At 26.5% G+C, this 19,349-nt stretch overlaps 1 protein-coding gene across 6 annotated transcripts; it reads right to left on the minus strand.

Moving 5' to 3' along the window:
* Positions 1 to 634: 634 nt before the first annotated feature.
* Positions 635 to 16,988, minus strand: Alas (5-aminolevulinate synthase). Of its 6 annotated transcripts, none has more exons than XM_043054698.3 (12): positions 16,745 to 16,948; positions 14,495 to 14,668; positions 13,408 to 13,443; positions 13,027 to 13,095; positions 12,438 to 12,545; positions 10,325 to 10,532; positions 7,723 to 8,087; positions 6,695 to 6,859; positions 4,856 to 4,995; positions 3,953 to 4,081; positions 2,081 to 2,305; positions 635 to 799 (listed from the first exon to the last, which is right to left on the minus strand). In XM_043054698.3, exons 1-12 carry the CDS (start codon positions 16,770 to 16,772, stop codon positions 698 to 700), a joined length of 1,749 nt encoding a protein of 582 aa, XP_042910632.2. In that variant the 5' UTR covers positions 16,773 to 16,948; the 3' UTR covers positions 635 to 697. The 6 variants fall into 6 exon arrangements, with proteins under 6 accessions (XP_042910632.2, XP_071037245.2, XP_087025356.1 ...); XM_071181144.2 differs by having other exon boundaries at positions 16,665 to 16,807; XM_087169230.1 differs by lacking the exon at positions 16,745 to 16,948 and adding an exon at positions 16,210 to 16,297.
* Between the last annotated feature and the right edge of the window lie 2,361 nt (positions 16,989 to 19,349).

Consider the following 19,349-nt stretch of genomic DNA (forward strand, 5'->3'; position numbering starts at 1 on the left):
CTTTTGATGCAGAACATCACTAAAGGTACAAGAAAATTAAAGTTTATCTCTTATTTTCATTAACTTAGAAAAAAACCCAGTAAAGGAACACTTGTTCCTTCACTGGTTTTTCATCGTTTGGTGATCCAGTGAGTAAACACCCCCTTATCTCAGTACTTTATTATGCTATGATGGTTAAAAAAAATAAAATGTAACTTCAATAACTATATTTTGAATTCTCTTTTTTCACAGTGAGAAAAATAAAACTATTACATGCAATTAATTCCACTTCAAACATATAAATACAAACACTCACCTTATATAATTTTTTCAAAGAAACAAGGTGTTGCAGGGATAATAAAAAATTCAAAAAATTTTCCAGAGAAGTCTATTTGACCAGGTAATCCAGAACATTGCTAGATGACTTCCTATTGCTTGGCAGTAAGCTATTGTTACCGATCAATCTAAAGAAAAACTTTCAAATTCTTATTTTTAATCAATATATATGAAGTGTTCCTTCACTGGTTGGTTTACCCTACCTAAATAAACGAGTCTCAAAAACGATCAATAGAAAATCCAAAAATAAAGACTTAGTGCATTTCTTACTTGTGATTGTAGGGGATGATAAAATTTAAAAAGACAAAGTAGACACAACTAAGTCATAAAATCTATTTATTTATATATATCTCATTTTTCAACAATATATAAAATGTATATTTTAATGGACTGCAATTTGAGGACATTCGCCCAATCCTCCGCAAGGATAGACTCTTGATTCCATGGCTTCAAAATAAAGAGGCTTCTTGCAATAGTCACACTCCTAAAAAACAAAAAAAAATTTTAAATATTTTTAGAGAATTTAAAAGAAAAAAAATGAGCAACAATACAGAATTACATTTTCTGTTAAAATAACAGAAAATAAAGAAAGAGTAAGTAGAAAATAATTACATCTCTCTCTATACATAAAAGCGAAAGTCAGTCTGTATGTATGATCGTTAATACTTCGAGATCGGGAGCACTGATTTGGATTGTGTTTTTTTTCAAAATGGGGTAATTTGTAAACAATCACCACTTTCCAAGGTCATTAAGTTCGATTGCAAGAGCAATATCGAAAATACGAAATTCCATTGTTAAAAACCACCATAACAGATTAAATTTTTCTTATTATCTTTTGAATTACTGTACCAATTGACAAGTCGTTTTTTTGTTACAGATGACGCTAATATTTTATGAATTATTTTGCGATATTTTCAATCCCTCCATGTTAAATTATTAGCATGAAATATTAAAAGTTGTTGTTGTAGTTAATTTATGTCGCACTAGAGCTGCACAATGGGCTATTGGTGACGGTCTAGGAAACATCCCTGAGGATGATCCGACGACATACCATCACAATTTTGATCCTCTGCAAAGGGGATGGCACCCCGCTTCAGTAGCCCGGCGACCTACACGCGAAGTCAAGCACTTTACAGTAGAACAGTTTAACGAGGACCCATACCACACACCCTTGGTCCCTACGCAAGCTGATAAAAGTGGTCACCCACCCGCACGCTGACCGCAGCCAGTGATGCTTGACTTCGGTGATCTGCTGGGAACTGTGTCTTATCGATCAGTCCACTGCGGGACGAAATATTAAAAAAATATATATATTCTTAAATTTTATTTTTTGGACTTCCCTTGTAGAATTTTTTTTATTTTTAATGCTGATGGCTAAAACTTAAAAAGTCAGGAAAAACTGGAATATTCAACCTTACTCTTTGTTTTTTATTTTGCTAACTTTATTTTTTGAACAGATATTATTGTTTAGCAATTATCTATGTGCAATGTAAGGGCAAACTCTAGTTATTATAAGACAGAATTAAGTATAAAAAGTAGTCATATAAAAAGCAGTTAAACCATTCAATCATGCCTCAACTATTCAAAAAATTTAAAAATATTCAAGATCACTATTATAATTTTAAAATGTCCATTTTGTTTACAATTTGAAAAAAAAATGAGTAAAGTTTTATCTTATATTTTTATAATTTATTTGAAGCAGTTTTTTTTGTTATTTCCTCTTTCTTATAAATAACCATAGAATATAAAACAATTTTATTCTTACCTGGCTACAGAAATCATGACGTAATTCCAATCCTACGTACTTCCAAGTGTCAACTAAATCGGCCACAAACCTGTCCATTAAATCAACAGTATGGAAAGGAGTTGGGGCGATTCTAAGTTTCTCCTCACCCACAGGAACAGTGGGATGGTTTATAGCCTGAACATAATGACCATATCTTTCAATTAAGTCATTACTAACTTTAGTTGAAAAATAAGGATTTCCTACCTGAAAAAAAAACAAAACAATAATTTGATATACAGTTAATAATTGCAAAAATTAATGCCTTATTTGAAACTTGATAAAACACTGTCATGCCATTATCAGCATTGCATATTTTTCCACTTTTTAATTCCTTTAATAAAATATGTTGCATTCTTAACTATGCAGCAGTTCCAAAAATGGGAAAATGTAGAAGATCGTTTCTAATCTATAAAAATACAAAATTAACATATTTTATATTTCAATAATAATTTTTATTTAAAACTTTTTTAATAAAATTTTTTTAAATTTCAATTTTATAGACATAGAAAAGGTGTAAAAGATGTGATATATGTAAAAAGTAACAATGATGTAAAACTATGTTAGGAAAAAATAGTAAGGAATGCAACAAACGATAATGACAAAATAAATAAAATTTTTGCTCAGAATGAATAACCATCTCAATTATTTTTTTTTACATGTATGCCAACAATGAATTATAAGTAATGCTTTTGTTATTAAAAATTTACTATTTTTATGACATTTTAGGTAGTATACATATATAATGTAATAAAAATATGAAATATGAAAAAGCTTAACAATTTTGTCATTCAAAGGTAAATAAAGATTATTTTGCATAATACAGTTTTTATTTACACTTTTATGTTTCATAATTTTAAAGAATAAAAAAGAATTTTGTTGATAATTATTATTATAATAAGTATATTTTTCACTTTTAATTATATTACTCATTCATTATTCATTTGTAATAAATCTGAAGAAAAAATATTTGTTTATAAATGTTTGTTTAAACAATGTTAAACGCAACACTTCAACAAATATTAACAATGCTTTTTAAAATATTACTTTTTATAATCGTATTGAATCAGTTAATTTTATTCTACACATAATAACTATTTAATTTAGAACATTCAGTAACACAACATGTAATGAACATGTCAGAGTAACTGATAATTTTTTTATACGATGCATTTTTATATGAAAAAAATAATCACTAAACACAGTTTTTGCCAATCATAATTGCAAAGAGAAAGAAAACATTCAGTAATACAAATAGTTACTACTACAAACTATACATGTAATATACATGTAAATATTAACAAATATAATTTATGAAAGTCTCACAAAGATTATTTTTAAAACAGGGATTTTGACAAAATTGCTAAACAATTACTAGAAATAAGATGTTATTAACAAACTGAAAAAAATATTCAGAAAAAATATAAGGAACCATTTAAAAAGGCAAATTATATTTTTCTGTAATCTACAAAAATTTTCAGTAACCAAAATTAAATTCAGTAAAATCAGCAATTGTAAGCATCCTTGTATATGAATAAAGTATAATATTATATTTTTATAGTATATAGTATAGGATATATCCCATTTAACAATATATATAACCTAGAACATCTTGTGAAAAAGGAGCAGGGCATATGTAAAAATTCTTAAGAACAGCTAAAAATATTCAACATTGTATTACATTTTATAATATTGCCATTAAGTGATTCAAGTGTTTTAACATTATAACTAACTACATAATTTTCAACGCTGTCTAATAAAATAAACACTTATCTTCAGTGAAGTAAAACAAAAGCAAATGCTGAAAATAAAATAAAGTCTAGAAACAAAAAATAAAGCCAAAAAATGAATTACATGAACTGGAATTATATGGCTAGGGCAGTGCACAACAGGAATTCCAGCTTTCTGCAAAGCTGTCCGAAGATATTTAACATTTTCTTGATGTTTTACCCGCAACAATCTACCTTCATCACTTCTCAGTATCTAAAATAAAAATTAATAATAGATTTAAAATACAAACCCTAAAACAATATAAAATTGATACAAACAGAAAATAATAAATAATACTTAATTTTCCTTGTTAAATCAGATAAAAATTATTTCCCATCGTTTTACAGACATTTCATTTAACAAAAATTACTATTAAAAACTATTAAAAAAGCAAAAGAGCATTAGACAAAAATTATATTACAAGCTTGATACCCTTAATCTTTAATAACAATTTTGATACCTTATAAAATTTTGTTAAATCTTTGAAATTAAGCAATTCCAATGCAAAATTTTTTTATGAGTTCAAAGTTCACATAAGGGGTGCACAACCTATTGCCTAGCTGCCAAATGTGGCTCTTGAAGGATTTATATGGAATTTCCTGATTTTTGGCAAAAAAATAGTTTAAGAATTACTCAACAATTTTATTAAAAATTTTTAAATATTTTTTTAATAACATCTGACAAAATCTAAAATTATAACAAAGAAATTTAAACTTTATTAACAAATTTAGTTAAATTGCATAATCAGAAATAGGGGTTGGACCCATACATCAGGATATAAGGTAATTAAATTTTGTTTAATTGATATACAGAGGACTAGGATTATATAAAAGACTTTTATATTGTCACAGCCACAAAAGCCTAATTATTTAAATTATTGGTCTTTTTCTCAAAAAGGTTATGCACCACTAGTTTGCATGACAAAAAATTGTAAGAGTTTCAGATCTGTTATATTGCGTTTTAAAATGTTTGCTTTGTATAACTTACCTTTATAGCTGCTAAGGATCCCCGTAAAACTGTAATAGGCAAAGAAGTTGTAAAAATAAAACCTGCAGCATAACTTCGAATCATATCAACAATATTTGCAGAGCCTGCAATATAACCACCAATGTTTCCAAATGCTTTCCCTATAAATATAAGCAAAAATATTATGGTTTTCTTAGATTAAGAAGCAGTTTAAAACTCTGAAAATAGATATATTATTTTGTAATAAAGAAAGACATCTCATATTACTCTCATAGGAACTGCATAAAACATGTCTCTCAGTTCAATAAATAAATATAGTAGAAATAATAGTAATTATGTACATAAGACCTTAAAAAAAACTTTTTGTAATGTACAACTACATGAAATTAATCACTTTACGTGAGTTAATAGCTAATGCTTTGTTAGTTGGTGAAGTGGGTTGCTTTAGTTTTGCTAAGGAAATCCATAAGTTTTGTTGTTAATCCGTTTATTCATGACCATCATTACTTGATACATGCTATGCTATCTGTGTAAGAAAATATAATGTAGTAGTGCAAATGGAATTGAAATAAAGTCTTACAAAGCTTGCAAAGGAATATGAATGAATACACGAACTGCTGGTTGTTAAATACTGCTTTTTACAAGTAAATAATTTTTTTTTTTAAAAAAAGAGCAGCAGTATTATATGGTGCAAAATTAGTAGTTAATGTTAAAATATCATTATATTCATTTGATAAAAAAAAACTTTCATTAAATTTAAAGCACGGTTATTTAAGAAAACCTTCTAGTTTCCGACTAAATTGATGAAATTAGATTCAAAACTTTTGAAATGTTACCACTGTAATCAAAATATTTAGATTTTCCAAGTAAGTCTGGTCCTAACTAGTATTTCAGATAATCAAGGTGGGTTCTCCTGTGATTTTGTCTGTTCCCCCATTTCAGATGTATAAATTAATAAAAATACTGTTCAATTTCATGGAAAAATGTTTGGGAACTGATGTTATTCGTAAATATACAAAATGTCTATAGAAAAATTCAATAAATTAACTGTCTGATTATGATAAATTGATGTTCTGAAAATGTTATTTTCACACAAATGGAAAATAATTCAGAACTATCTCTTGTCAGTTGTTTTCAAAACTATGCAGAGCTATAGTATAATTTTAAAACTATTTGTTCTTTAAACTCAATAAACATTTTACCAAATCTGTTTACCTTTTTAATATTATTAATAAAAAAAAATAATATACATATATTTTGCATACTAATTAAAAACTTATCTAAAAAAAGATTGCTTTTTAAATGAAGTAGTACATTCCTAAAAATAACCAGTACAACTACAAAATATGAAATGCATTATTTTTTCCCCAACAGAATTGATAAAATTTTATTCAGTGTAAACTACAACCATCTCAATTTTAATTAACTTTATAATTTTCCTAAATGTAAAAACTAAATCAATTATGGATGGTAATATAATAATAAATAAAGAAATATTAAATAATCTAGTGATACAGTTTGTCAAAAAATAAAAATCTATAGATCCCCCCTAAAATATATTTCTTCTATCACACACTTTATAAAATTATTTCTTAGTCTAAGCTCCTGAACATAAAACTTAACTTATAAGATATACCTTTTAACTGTCAAATTTAAGCCCAAGAAATAATAAAAATTTTATTAATTTGTATATAATTGTAATCTAGAAGATCAAAAACAAGTTTTCCACAAGTGTTACTAATTTTATTTAATTTTTTTATCAATTTGTTTTATTTGTTCTTATTTCCACTTTGAAAAAAAATGAACTCTTTACTTTCAATGAACTATTTTAAGTTCAAGGAAAAAAAGTGACATACTAACCTAGAGTTCCACTAATTATATCCATTTTATGAAGTACACCCTCTTTTTCCCCAATGCCAGCACCATTTTGACCATATAATCCAACAGCATGCACTTCATCAACATATGTTAAAGCTCCATATTTGTGAGCAATATCACATAACTTTTCTAAAGGACAAACAGCACCTGAACATAAAATAAAAAAAATATGTACATAAATAAAAATATAGCAGTGCAAAAGTAAATGACTACATTATTAATAAGTTTAGATGAAAGCTAGTAAGTTTAGAAGAATTATTTAAATTATTCTCTGTTTAGAATAACAGAGAATATGTACAATTTTGTATTATTTACAGGAAGATAATTTGATATAATGATTGATTGAATGCTATAAAATGAAATAACTGTTTAATAAGGCGAACTATAGCAGTAGGTCAATAAGGAAGATAAAGTATTTTAAGCAAATTTCCACCTAAAGGCATGATGATATTTTGTTGAAATTTGTTTTTGGAGTATGAAAATAAACATTCTATTTTACTTTTCCAGATTAAATGCATTATTGATTTTGTGTTCAAACATGTGAGTTAAAAAGTTATCATTCAAATACGCAGTTCAAAATTCACTTAATATTTTATTTCAAATATCAGAATTTCAAAAAAATTATATAAAAATCTGCAAAAGTAATTGATGCAAAACTGATCTGCAAATTCTTCAGAAAATTACAACAGATAATATGAAAATAGTTGTACTTTATAAAAAAAAAAGTAAATGTACTTTTTTTTAAATTTTTCATAAAATATTAACTTTTATTTGTTTAAAATTTGTACCATTTATTTATAATTAACCATTAAACAATTTCATCGATCAAATTTAGTTTAATTTATTTCAGCTAGTTTCCTCAACTTTTTTTATGTGTCCTCGAGGAAATAGGTTTCTTTTAAACAAAATGAAAACCTTGAAGGTAATATGGATATGGATCAAGGCAGAATGGTTAAGTATTAATAAGGTGATTTATCAGAATTATTCGAATAAATTATTCGCGAACATACCTGTCATGGAATGAACTGTTTCAAATGCAACAATCTTGGGAATATTAGGATCAATAGTCTTTAGCGTTCTCTCCAAATCTTCAGGATCATTATGCTTGAATATGTGTTTAGGAACACCACTGTCTCTAATACCCTGAATCATAGAAGCATGATTGCCTTCATCACTAATTAATTGGCAGTTTGGCAAATGTTTAGCTAAAGTATAAAGCGTTGAATGGTTGGCAACATAGCATGAAGTAAAAATTAGAGCTGCTTCCTTTTGGTGTAAAGATGCCAACTCTTTCTCCAACTCTTCATGGGATGTAGAATTACCAGAAATATTTCTTGTACCCCCACTACCAGCTCCATGGTCAATAACTGCATCACTAAAAGAAGAACAGAAAAGTTCTAATCGAAATGTTTTTTAATTAAATAAAAATTCAGTGATAAAAATTCACTATTATATTATATATTCCCCTTATATTTATTATATATTATATTATACTACTAGTTTTTGGTGCATTACAAAAATGTGAAACCTCTCTATTATGAGAAAAAACACTTTTTCAAACGAAAAACTTGGATAAAATTAACGGACTTTATCAGCAGCAATTAAAATTAAGAACGCATGTGATAATTTATGTTTAAAATTCCTTTTATAATAAATGCAGCAATAATTTTAATATATAAAAATTTAGCTTTTTTATTCAGTGAAAAATACATGTAGCATGATAGTGTAACACTGGATAGTGTTTTGTTCTATTCTTACCTTCTTTGCAGATTTTTTTTATGATTAAGATTTATAAAATAAATAATAGATAATAATTTACAAGATGAAGGTGTATCAATTGCAATTTTAATTTTTTCTAGTGCTTATGTATTTAAAACCTGTTTTGAGTTGTGTAAGTATTTCAAAAGGTGATTTTCTATTTAACGAATTTTCCATATAATGAACTTTTTTTCGGGATTTAGCGACTACATTAAAAAGAGGTCCAACTGTATATATATATATATATATATATATATATATATATATATATATATATATATATATATATATATATATATATATATATATATATATATATATATATATATATATATATATATATATATATATAAGAACCTTAAGTTATTTGCATCACTTTTCTTACAAGATTATTGTAATTAAAAAAGCATATTTAAGAGAAAAATATTTTTTATTTCTTTTTAACAGAAAAAATTTTTACTTTGATCTCTTTTTAATGTTTTATATTCTAAGCATACAATAAAACTCCAGCTCAAAAGGAAAATAAACTAAAGAAGGCTATAATAATAAAGCATATAAATAAAAAATCTTCACAGTTAACATAAACAATGTGTTGCATTATTTAGTTTAAAAATTATTATTAAAGTTTAAAACTATTTTAAAATATTGAGTTAAAGTTTTTTTTATAGGAAATAATTATTGATTAAAGTCTCAAAGAATAAAAAGAAAAATCTTTCTTATTGTAACCACATATGAAAAAGTGATGTGAATAGTATTTGTTTGTTATCGGATGAGGAAATCTTCATAAGCCTTCAGAAAGTTAGGAATAATTTAATGAACTTGAAATATGAATTTTACATAGGAGTTCCTTCACCCTTTTTAAAAAATTAGGTACGTAAGGACACACATATTAGGGGTAAAGTTAGCTCACACCAATAATCTGCAATATATGTAATTATACAGCAAAAATAACAAAATTTATAAATCAATTTTAATAGATTTCTAACAGAATTTTTTAAAATCAAATTTAAACAGAATTTTTTTTAACAGAATCTATTTTTAATTTAATACAAAAAGGGCCATCAATGGGGAAAGTATATTCAAAATTTCATTGCGTAATATCTGAAGAAAAAACCAGTTTCTACAACCAGAAAAAAAAAGAGAAGCAATGAAACCGAATAACAACAGAAACTGGGGCAACTGCTTAAAGGGATTCCAATCTTGTGAAAGTAACTGATAATTAGGTTACAAATATTGATTGCTTTCATAATTGTGGGAAGTTCTATCAGTGATTAAACCATTTTGTGTTTTATTTCATACATTTAAGGACATTTTTCAATTAAATTGATACTTTATTATTATAAATTTATCGTCATACTTTCGAATGAACTAAAAATAAATAATTAAATTTTTCAAGTTATATTTTTTAATTTAATTTATTTAGTTTAAAATATTGTGAGGTAATTCCATTGCCAATTAAGCTCAGCATATAACACATAAAAATTAATTCATGTTTTAATTTTTTTTTAAAAAATAAAGATTTGTACGTGTCTGAAATATCATTGCAGCAAATGTGTAAGAATAAAAATAGCTCAGTTCATGTTTCTATGCATATAAAAAAAAACTTTAGTATAACAAATTATAATGCTGAATTTACCACAAATGGTAAATTCATTTGTGTTCCCTGTGATAGTAAATTACAATGTGATAATTTTAAAAAAACATTATAAAACCAAAATTTTATTTAAGAATTAAAATATTTTTATTATTAAGTAATCTTTTATAGCTCTGGTTACAAATATATATATTTAAGAATTTCTAGAAAAATTTAACTATCAGGATCAACATTTAACAATAAAAAAAAATCAAACTTACATAACAGCTTTCCTAACAGTTGGATGACTACTCATCCCGAGATAGTCATTGCTGCACCAAACGATTATCTCTTTTTTAGAATCTGTGTATTCATTAGCACATGGAAAATTGTTGGCTAAGCGATTAACCTTTTTAAAAATCCGATAAGAATGGTTTTCTTTTTTCTTTGCAATTTTTTCAAGAAAGAAGTCTTCATATTGAAAGTGATCTAAAAAGAAAAAAATTCAAACTATATGCTAAAAGTGAGATGAACAAAAATTTAAGATTTTTCATAACAGCAGTATTAGAAGAAAGAAACAGAAACAGTGGGAAAATGTGAAAAATAATGGTCATAAAAGAAAAGGCATGACTTTTCATAAAAATTATTTTAAATTCCTTAATTTTTTATTTAGCAAACAAAATTTGATTTGTTGATATAGATCAAGTGCCTTTAAAATTAAAGTAGCTCTATGAAATATGATAAAGTTACTCTTGTATAAAAATAATAGACAATTAAGTAATCTTGAATAAATATTAAACTTAATTAAGGGAATAATCATTAAATTGGAGATGAAATATGATGAACATCCTTATAGGACGGATTCAAAGATATTGAAGTCGTATAATTTATTTGTTTACACTTTGCATGTCCATTTTTAATTGATGAATATACATCTATATGCAGAGAAAATGTTCTAAAAAGCTAATATTATGAACACGTCGCAAAACAATAAAATTTAATAATCAATATTAATAATTTATTTTAAACTGAACTTTGCAATTAATTTTAAGTCTCTATAGTTTTCAGGAGGAAGTAGAAAATATAAAAATAAACTTTTTAAATGAATTCTATTCTGCATGATATTATTTTATTATTCAGTCTCTTTTCTTCGATTTCAAATATAAAATGCTAAGCGTAAAATCTAAAATATTTTTTTCAAAACAGAATTAAAACTAAAGTTAAATGTGAAGAGCGATTAAAACAAACTAGCCACTTTATACCCCCCCCCCCTTTTTTTTTGGATGATTCTAATTTTTCATACAACTGAACTTAAAATATTATGTAAAATTTGATCCTAAGGCAGTGTTTCTAAAGAAAACAAAAATGAGATCTTCTTTGTATTGCATTCACTATTGATTGGTCATCTGAAGCTTATCTTTAAGTCTAATATTAGTTGAAAAATTATAACAAATTTAAAAAAGAAATAACATCTGTTGCTCTCACGTGGGCCCTAGGGGGAAAAAAGAACTAGAGGAGGAGGAAAGCTTACTTTACATCATGCAATATTAAATGAGTAAAAGAACTTAGGGATTTCTTGATGGGAACAGTCTAGGTCTGTTGTTAAGGAAAGAATTAGATAGAGAAATGTGTAAAAGATACATCAAGGATAGGTAAAGTAAAAAATTTTACAAAAAAAAAAAAAAAAAAAATCAGAAACCTCCATAAAATTTGAAATTTCAGCTAACTTGATTTTAACATGCTAGACAAACAAAAATAAAACTTTGAAACACAAAAGGGTGCAAGAAAAATTAGTAAAGAATGAAGGCATCCGCTAGCCTAGAAGTGGATGGTTATGTTTTTATTGCTGAACAGACAGTTAACAATAAAACAGGACAGACTATTTGGCAATAAAAGAGAAGTAGAAAATACAAGAGAAGCACTGACTTGGTGTGCCTGAAGCTATAGTCAGAAACAATTAAAATTATCTCCCATTTTTCAAAACTGATGAATGATTAATTCCAAAAGTGATGAATAATTACGCTAGTAAATAATGTCTGATTAAATAAAATAAAAATTCAGCAGTATTCTTAGATACATAAAATTTAGTACTATTCTTAGGTGAGATTTATTTATGTGTTAAATTTTTAATTGCATATTTAATCTTCATAATTATCTCTTCTATTTGAGGTAATATATAAAATGCAAATTATTAGATATTTTGAATCTTTTCCTTGACAATTTAACTTGAAATTATACAAGTTTGAAAGCAGTGTTAAATTCTCCGACATTGTGATGACTTGTGAAATAAATTATAGTATATAATAACTACAAAATCAGAGAACAGTAGTTTTTTTCAAACTGCAAAGGAATACAAAACTAAGGAACAATGAAGTAGAAAACCAGAAAGTTTACCAGAAAGTTTCTCTTTCTTTCCCGAACTGATAGCATCATCAATGCTTACAGCTTTCACAGTAGGCTTTTCATTCTCCATAAAAGGACATTTGCTCACGGGAAATTTTTCTAAAAAGAATGAAAACAAATAAGTGTTAAACACTTCAGTAGAAAACTTAAACGGTTTTATAACCGTCGTGGAACAGCCAAACACTGTTCAACTCTGCAGCCTTGTAATTTTTAATCCAATCCAGAAGACAAGGGAACTCCTGGATTAAGTATTGGGAGAAATTTTCCTTAGTGGAGGACTTTTTGTTGGAACTAATTTGCATTTCCGTTATGAGGAGAGGAAGACTGCAAAAACCTCCCACAGTTAGTCTGACGGCAAGGGGATTTAAACCCATGATCCGTCGACCACAGAGAATAGTTTACGTCAGCACTAAGTTCGGTGCAAGTTGGGGGCAGAATTCGAATTTCAGCCACCACTGGAATTCGAACCGGGCCACCTTGTTAGGAGACGAGAGCTCTATCTTCTGAGCCACCACAACTCAACTTAAATGATTTCAAATGATTACTACTACTACTTACTAATTCATTTAAAAATACTCACTTTTGATCTCTTCTGCTACTTGAGGAGGCGGCACAATTTTTGACTGTAGTTCATCTAATAGCGAAGTTCCTACATGAATAATTGTGGAAAAAACAATATAATGTTTAAATTTACGATATATATTTCTAAAATACAAAAAAGGATACTAAATTTCCTCATTAATGTGAAAAGTAAATGATAAACAGAAATTTTTGATAATTAATTAAAAATTCATTAATGAAAATCTAACTAAATCTTTAAAAAAGAAATGTGTTTTTTTTTTTGTTAGTCGGCACAAATAATTTCAGCTATTTTTTTCATTTAATTTTTTTATTTATTTTAAGACATTAAAAAATATATATATAATAAAAAAAATTTAATAAAATAGTTGAATTTACTTACGCTTGGCCAACCAAAAAGTACCGAAATGTAAATTCCCTGAAAAAACTTTATTTATTGAGTCTTAAGTAAGGTGGTTTACAGTTATAAAAATTAAAGAATGGATAATGTATCAATTTCACACTGAACTCTTCAACTGTATATATAAAGAAAATTATATAGATATAATTAAACTAAAACATATTTAAAACAGAATAATAATAATGTAATTTATAAATCATCAAAATAAATTATTACTTTTCTTCATAAAACTGTGCTGTACAGTTTGACACAATTTTAGAGACTTGAGTAAAATCATAAAATTATTATGAAAATTGAACCACAATGATTATTTATGGCAATTACAATTTAGGGGCCACAATGAATATTTTAATCTCATCAATTAGATTTAAAAATTAAAAGACAAAAAAATAAGCATAATATTTTAAAATTATAAAAAAATTTAAGTTTTTCTTACTTTATCTTCTTAAATGAAATGAACTTTTAAACAGTTTTTAAATTTCTCTACAGAATTAAATATTTTTTTTTTTTTGGGGGGGGGGGGGGAAGAGGGATTATGCATGCATTTTTAATTTTTAAAAACCCTTGAACTATATTTGTTGTGAACATGTTAACGAAAATTCTCCTTATAAAATAACATTGCTGAAAAAATTTAAACCTTCTGATCTCTTGATTTGCAGCTCTACATTTTATAATTTTGATGTTTTAACTTTAGTGTTTTTTTCTAATGAACATGAAAAAAATTATAAAATTTCCTATATTTTTCTTAAAATTAATATTTGGTTGGATAATAAGGACCGCACAGTTGTCATTAAAAGCAATACCTCAGATTTAACAGATTTTTTCCAAAAACACATTAAAATTTTTTAAATCTTTATTTAAAGAAAAAAGTAGGCTTTAAATATAATAACACACATTTCTTTTTTTTTATTCAAAAAATTTAAATAAACAGTAATAAATTATAAAAATATAATACATACTTTCATTGTATTGACAAAAATTAAATTAATTAATATTAATCAATATTCAAATTAGTTTTCACTTTAAAAATATGCAAAATTATGTAGCATAACAATGAATTATTTAATACCTTCAAAGCCTGTACCATCAGAGTTGGAAGCAGATGCATAATGTCGCATAAAAGGACATTTATCCCCATACATTTTCATTATCGAAGCTCCATAGTTTTTCAAATATAAGGGGCTCAACCCAGAAAGAAATGGGCAGTTCCGTACAGACACATTAGCAAGATGGCGAACACTCCCTAAAATTTAAAATTGATTTCAAAAGATTAATTTAATAAATTGAAGTTTTAATCAAGAATAACAGCAAGGAAAAACTATATACTTATAAGTTTAAAGTTTAACACACAAAGAATGTGGGTATTTTTCCATTTCGGTGGCACATGTAAATGTAACTATTTCATTTATAAATTTCTATTTCTTAAAAAAATAGCCTTCCTAAAAAATAAATTGAATTTACTTGTGCCTGATGACTTTGGATTGGCATCTCTATAGCCTATGCTGCAGATTCGGAAAAGTACCAAAATGTGAAATTAAAATTCATAGTAGATTGTTAAAAAGGAAAAATCTTTCATATATATTTAAGCATAAAAAAGAAAATAAACCTATCTATGATTTTAATTAGAGTAATAGTTTCTTATAAAAGAAAAGATGATCTACAAAAATAAATAAAATAAAATTACAAATATAAAGACTTTTTCTTATAGGAAAATAAGCAAAAATAGTAAGAAAAAAATTATTTATTTTAATTGTATTTTTTTTATCTAAGTAAAATTATCTTCACACTTATCAAGAAAAATAATCTTTATAATTTTAAACTTTTTAAACACAACATGTATATATTGTATAACAACTAAAAGAGGAAGGTTTTTAATAAATTTAGGTATAGAAAAAATTTACAGCTTTTTTTAAACAATCTTAACAGACAATGCAAATAAATAAAGAATTCTTTTTAGACTTGTAAAATGTAGTAATTATCTAAGAGTATAAACCTATAATACTTTTCTATTAAAGCTAAGTGTGCAAGATGAGAAGATGTTCAATAAATTAACACCACATTTTGAAGGAAAAAAAAGTTTCAAAATTTAAATTTATTTACAGCTAAAGGCATCTGTTCAGTAGCAAACTAATAAAAAAAAGTTGAAAACAAGCTTATTTTCCAAGCAACAGACAAAATTCATTAAACCATATCGTAAAGATGAGTGTTAATTGCGGATCAATAATAAAAAAGAAAAGTAAGATTTCTTTGCAAAAATTACAGAAATATTAAAATATTTCAAATCAGATTGATATGTCCAATTATTACATTAATGAAATCAAAAATTGAATTGGTTTTAAAAGGCAGTCTTACATCAATTATCACGCTAAAGGGTTTAATGCCATTCCTTCACTCTTCTGTTCCATTTAATCATATTTTTAGAGTTATTAAGCATTTTTCTTCGCATTTAAAAAATTAAATACAAAACAATATCTTTATTGGTAACTCAGTTAGTAAAGTTTCGAATAGATTTAGATAAAAGTACAAATTAATAATACACATCTTTTAAAACATTAATGATGGCAAGCAATCAGTAACTATCTGAGAAAATAATCAACAATATTATTCAATTCATAATTAAACTTTAAGTTGTGCAATAAGTTAACAGTGTATTCATGATTAAAAAGGAACAACAGTATCATTCAATTCATAATTAAACTTTTAGTCATGCAATAAGTTAAGACTGTACTTTGAAAAAGGTAAATAGTTTCAAATTTTAACAACATTTTGATAGTTAATTCTTACTATGTGCCATATCTTCAAAAACAGATTAATAAAAGAAAAGTAGAAAACAAGTTTATTTTCCACGTCACAAGTTTAGTTTCCACGTTTCTAAACAATTTTGCAAGGTAGATTATAAAATTGACTACTGCTATATAAAAAATATGATAAAAAAGGGAGATTTTGATATGAAAATAAAAAAAATTTAACTCTAAAATCTTGAAAATGATTTTTTGTTCAATCACTAACAAGGAAATGAATTTCAATCAAATATTAAGATAGGAAAAGGAAGTTTCAAATCAATTTTCCTGCTTACGGCTTTCCTACCATTCCTCCATCCTTCTATTCCATTTATTCCCGTTTAGCTCATCGATGTATTTAAGATATATTATTAAATCTATAATCTTGATTATAAATGAAAATATGAGTTTAAAATTTACATACAGCATAGAAATGATTATGAAAATGATAATACTGACTCATTATTAATTGAAATCAACAGTTGTCTCAATAATAATAAAATTCAATCAGATAATCAAGTTTGAAACATATGTTTTACCCGCATTCAGCACAGTGGCAGTAGACATTCTTTAGAATTAAAGGGTTTAAATATTAGAAGAAAGTGAAATATTAAAATAGAGCAATATCCTTATTGGCTGATACTCCTTCTTCATAAACGATATGAGATAAAGTCAAAAAAACTTGTTTAGGTTACGCAACTAGGTCTTTGTTTACGTCATTGGGCCCTCACCTTGAAGCAATTGGTGAACTAAGGGTGAACTACTTTTACGTCTCAAATTCGTATCGACAGAGGGCGGTACGTGTCCACCCTTTTTACTAAAAAAGGATAAAAGTTGTCCTGAAGGATAAAAGGAAAAGAAACCTGTAATGTAGGTTTCGTTTTCAACCAAGAAGTTTTCGCTTTTGATTGGGCTTAGTCCGTTTAAATTTCGAATTCCGTAGCAGATGTTAAAAAGAAATAATTTTTGTGAATTAAATGTATCAGAAAAGTTATTTATTTACCTATTTATTTAAATAAATTTGGCTTGGATTCAGTTATTTTAAAGGCATTACAAAGGTTGAAATAAATAAATAAAATTAGCGAGAAAAAACATTATAAGAAGATGCTTCAAATTTGCTCTTAATAATTTTATTTTATTTATAGAATAACTATGATGTTGTTTAGTTCAGCCAGACAAGTAAGGTCCATGCGGTTGAACAACGGAGAAGAAACACTGAAATGTAGGCAATCATAAGGTACCATAACTTTTCCATACGAGGTTGTTGTTCAAAAATTCAAACTTGACAAATTGAATTGCAGTTAAATTTTAAATAGGGATCTAATATTTTATACAAAATGAATTGAAGTTAAATTTAAAATAGGGATATAATACTGATGCTTGCTGGATATTTTAAATAAACTTTGGTTGCATTTAAATATTTAAAATTTATAAATGCATTAATAAATTTAAAATTAAACTTGGTTTTCAACCTGTGCAGAAAATTTATTGAATTTGGAAGAAAATTTTTAAAATGCGATTTTCTTATACCATATCTTTTCCTAGTCTAGTGAAGTTTGACTTTTCCGTCGGAAAAGCTTTGTTATGTGTATAAATTATACCTAAAATCTCCGGTACTTTCTTCTGTACGCTTCGCCTTTTTTTAGTAAGTGATTTTAAGAGTAAAATTGAATTTTTTCTGGACAGGAAAGTGAGGTATATTTTCCGATGTATGTTTTTCCACTGAATGAATGAGACTAATCTCGAGAAGATCGGACTCAAAATTTAGAATTTTTAAGGGTTTTATGAACAAAAAGTACAAGTTTGTACTGGTATCTATTTACGAACCTGATATCTGTGATATTGCTATTTATATAAGTAAGACATCGTTTCCTATGCATACTCTTATCTAAAATGGAAAGAAACTATACTCGAGTCTGTAAAACAAATAGTACAACAGTTGCAAAAGTTTTTATCTACAAACAGTACTTATTTTATCACGCAAGCGTGTATACAATTTACATTGATGTTCAGGAACTGTCTGAACATGTAAAGTAAATTTTCCTATTTTATTTTCTACGTTGAATTATATTAGACAATTCCCGAGGCAATCGGACTAATAGTTTAGAAGTCATAAGCGTTTTATGTATTAAAAATACCTTTTTATGCGTGCTTTTATTTACACACATTGCTATACCGACAAGTTAGGTATTGTTTCCTATACTGTTTTCTCGTTTAATCGAATGAGACCAAAAACAATTCAAAAGCAGTGGTGGATCATAGGGGTCATGACCCCCCCCCCCACAAAATTGAAAAAAAAAAATTTTTTTTTTAATAGTTTACAAAAGTAAAATATTTTAAAAATTGTTTCAGGGGGCGCATACAACTAGATAGGATGGAAAAATCGATTCTTTTTCGTCATCTAATTATGTTCTTCACCGTTTCAAGAATCATAATCCAAAAGATTAAAACGAAATTCGTCATAGTTTCATTGATTATTAATGCCTGTGACATCGATTTGTACCCATCAATCAATATGCTGTTGAGAATTTTAATAACTCTGCCAGTTAGTGCATCAACTGCAGAGCGTTACTTTTCAACTCTTCGTCGTCACAAAACTTGACTTAGAGCAACTCAAAATCAAGAACGATTAAATGGACTCGCATTATTGGCGATCGCAACGCTCGAATACGCCATCTGGGAGGAGATCGGTTTCATGCTTTTGGCCCTTCTCCCTTACCTCTCCTCCTCTTTTCAGTTGTATAGGAATGTACTACGGTATTTTCCTACTTCTTAATATTTTTCCTCTTTATTTAATAAAAATATTTTTTTAAAATTTCGGTGATGCTCTTCCCTTATGAAAATTTAAGGTATATTTAAGGTTGATTTGAGGTATTTTTGAGGTATTAAGGTTGTTTTGAGGTATATTTGAGGTATATTTAAGGTTGCAGAGAAAACAGCAATAAAAATTATACCTCGTAAAGGTTGTAATTAAGGTGTACGAGGTTGATTTATATATATATTTCAGCTTGTTTTGAGGTTGTTTAAAATTCACTTCAAATCAACCAGACTGATAAGGAGATTTTTAAGGTATACCAGGTTTATTTTCTTACACTTGTAACAAAAGAGGTATTTTTGAGGTATAAAAATTTTTACCTTATTTCA

This window comes from Parasteatoda tepidariorum, chromosome 8, assembly GCF_982258835.1.
Source record: "Parasteatoda tepidariorum strain Cologne lab strain chromosome 8, Ptep-v5.0, whole genome shotgun sequence".
Classification (NCBI taxonomy): domain Eukaryota; kingdom Metazoa; phylum Arthropoda; class Arachnida; order Araneae; family Theridiidae; genus Parasteatoda; species Parasteatoda tepidariorum.

Coding starts and splice junctions, on each gene's coding strand:
- Alas (XM_043054698.3), bottom strand. CDS start 16,772: ATGTCTACTGCCACTGTGCTGAATGCGG. Junction 13,444..14,494: donor TGATGGTACAGGCTTTGAAG/GTATTAAATAAT, acceptor AAGTTTTTTCAG/GGAATTTACATTTCGGTACT. Junction 6,860..7,722: donor AACAGTTCATTCCATGACAG/GTATGTTCGCGA, acceptor TTTTATGTTCAG/GTGCTGTTTGTCCTTTAGAA.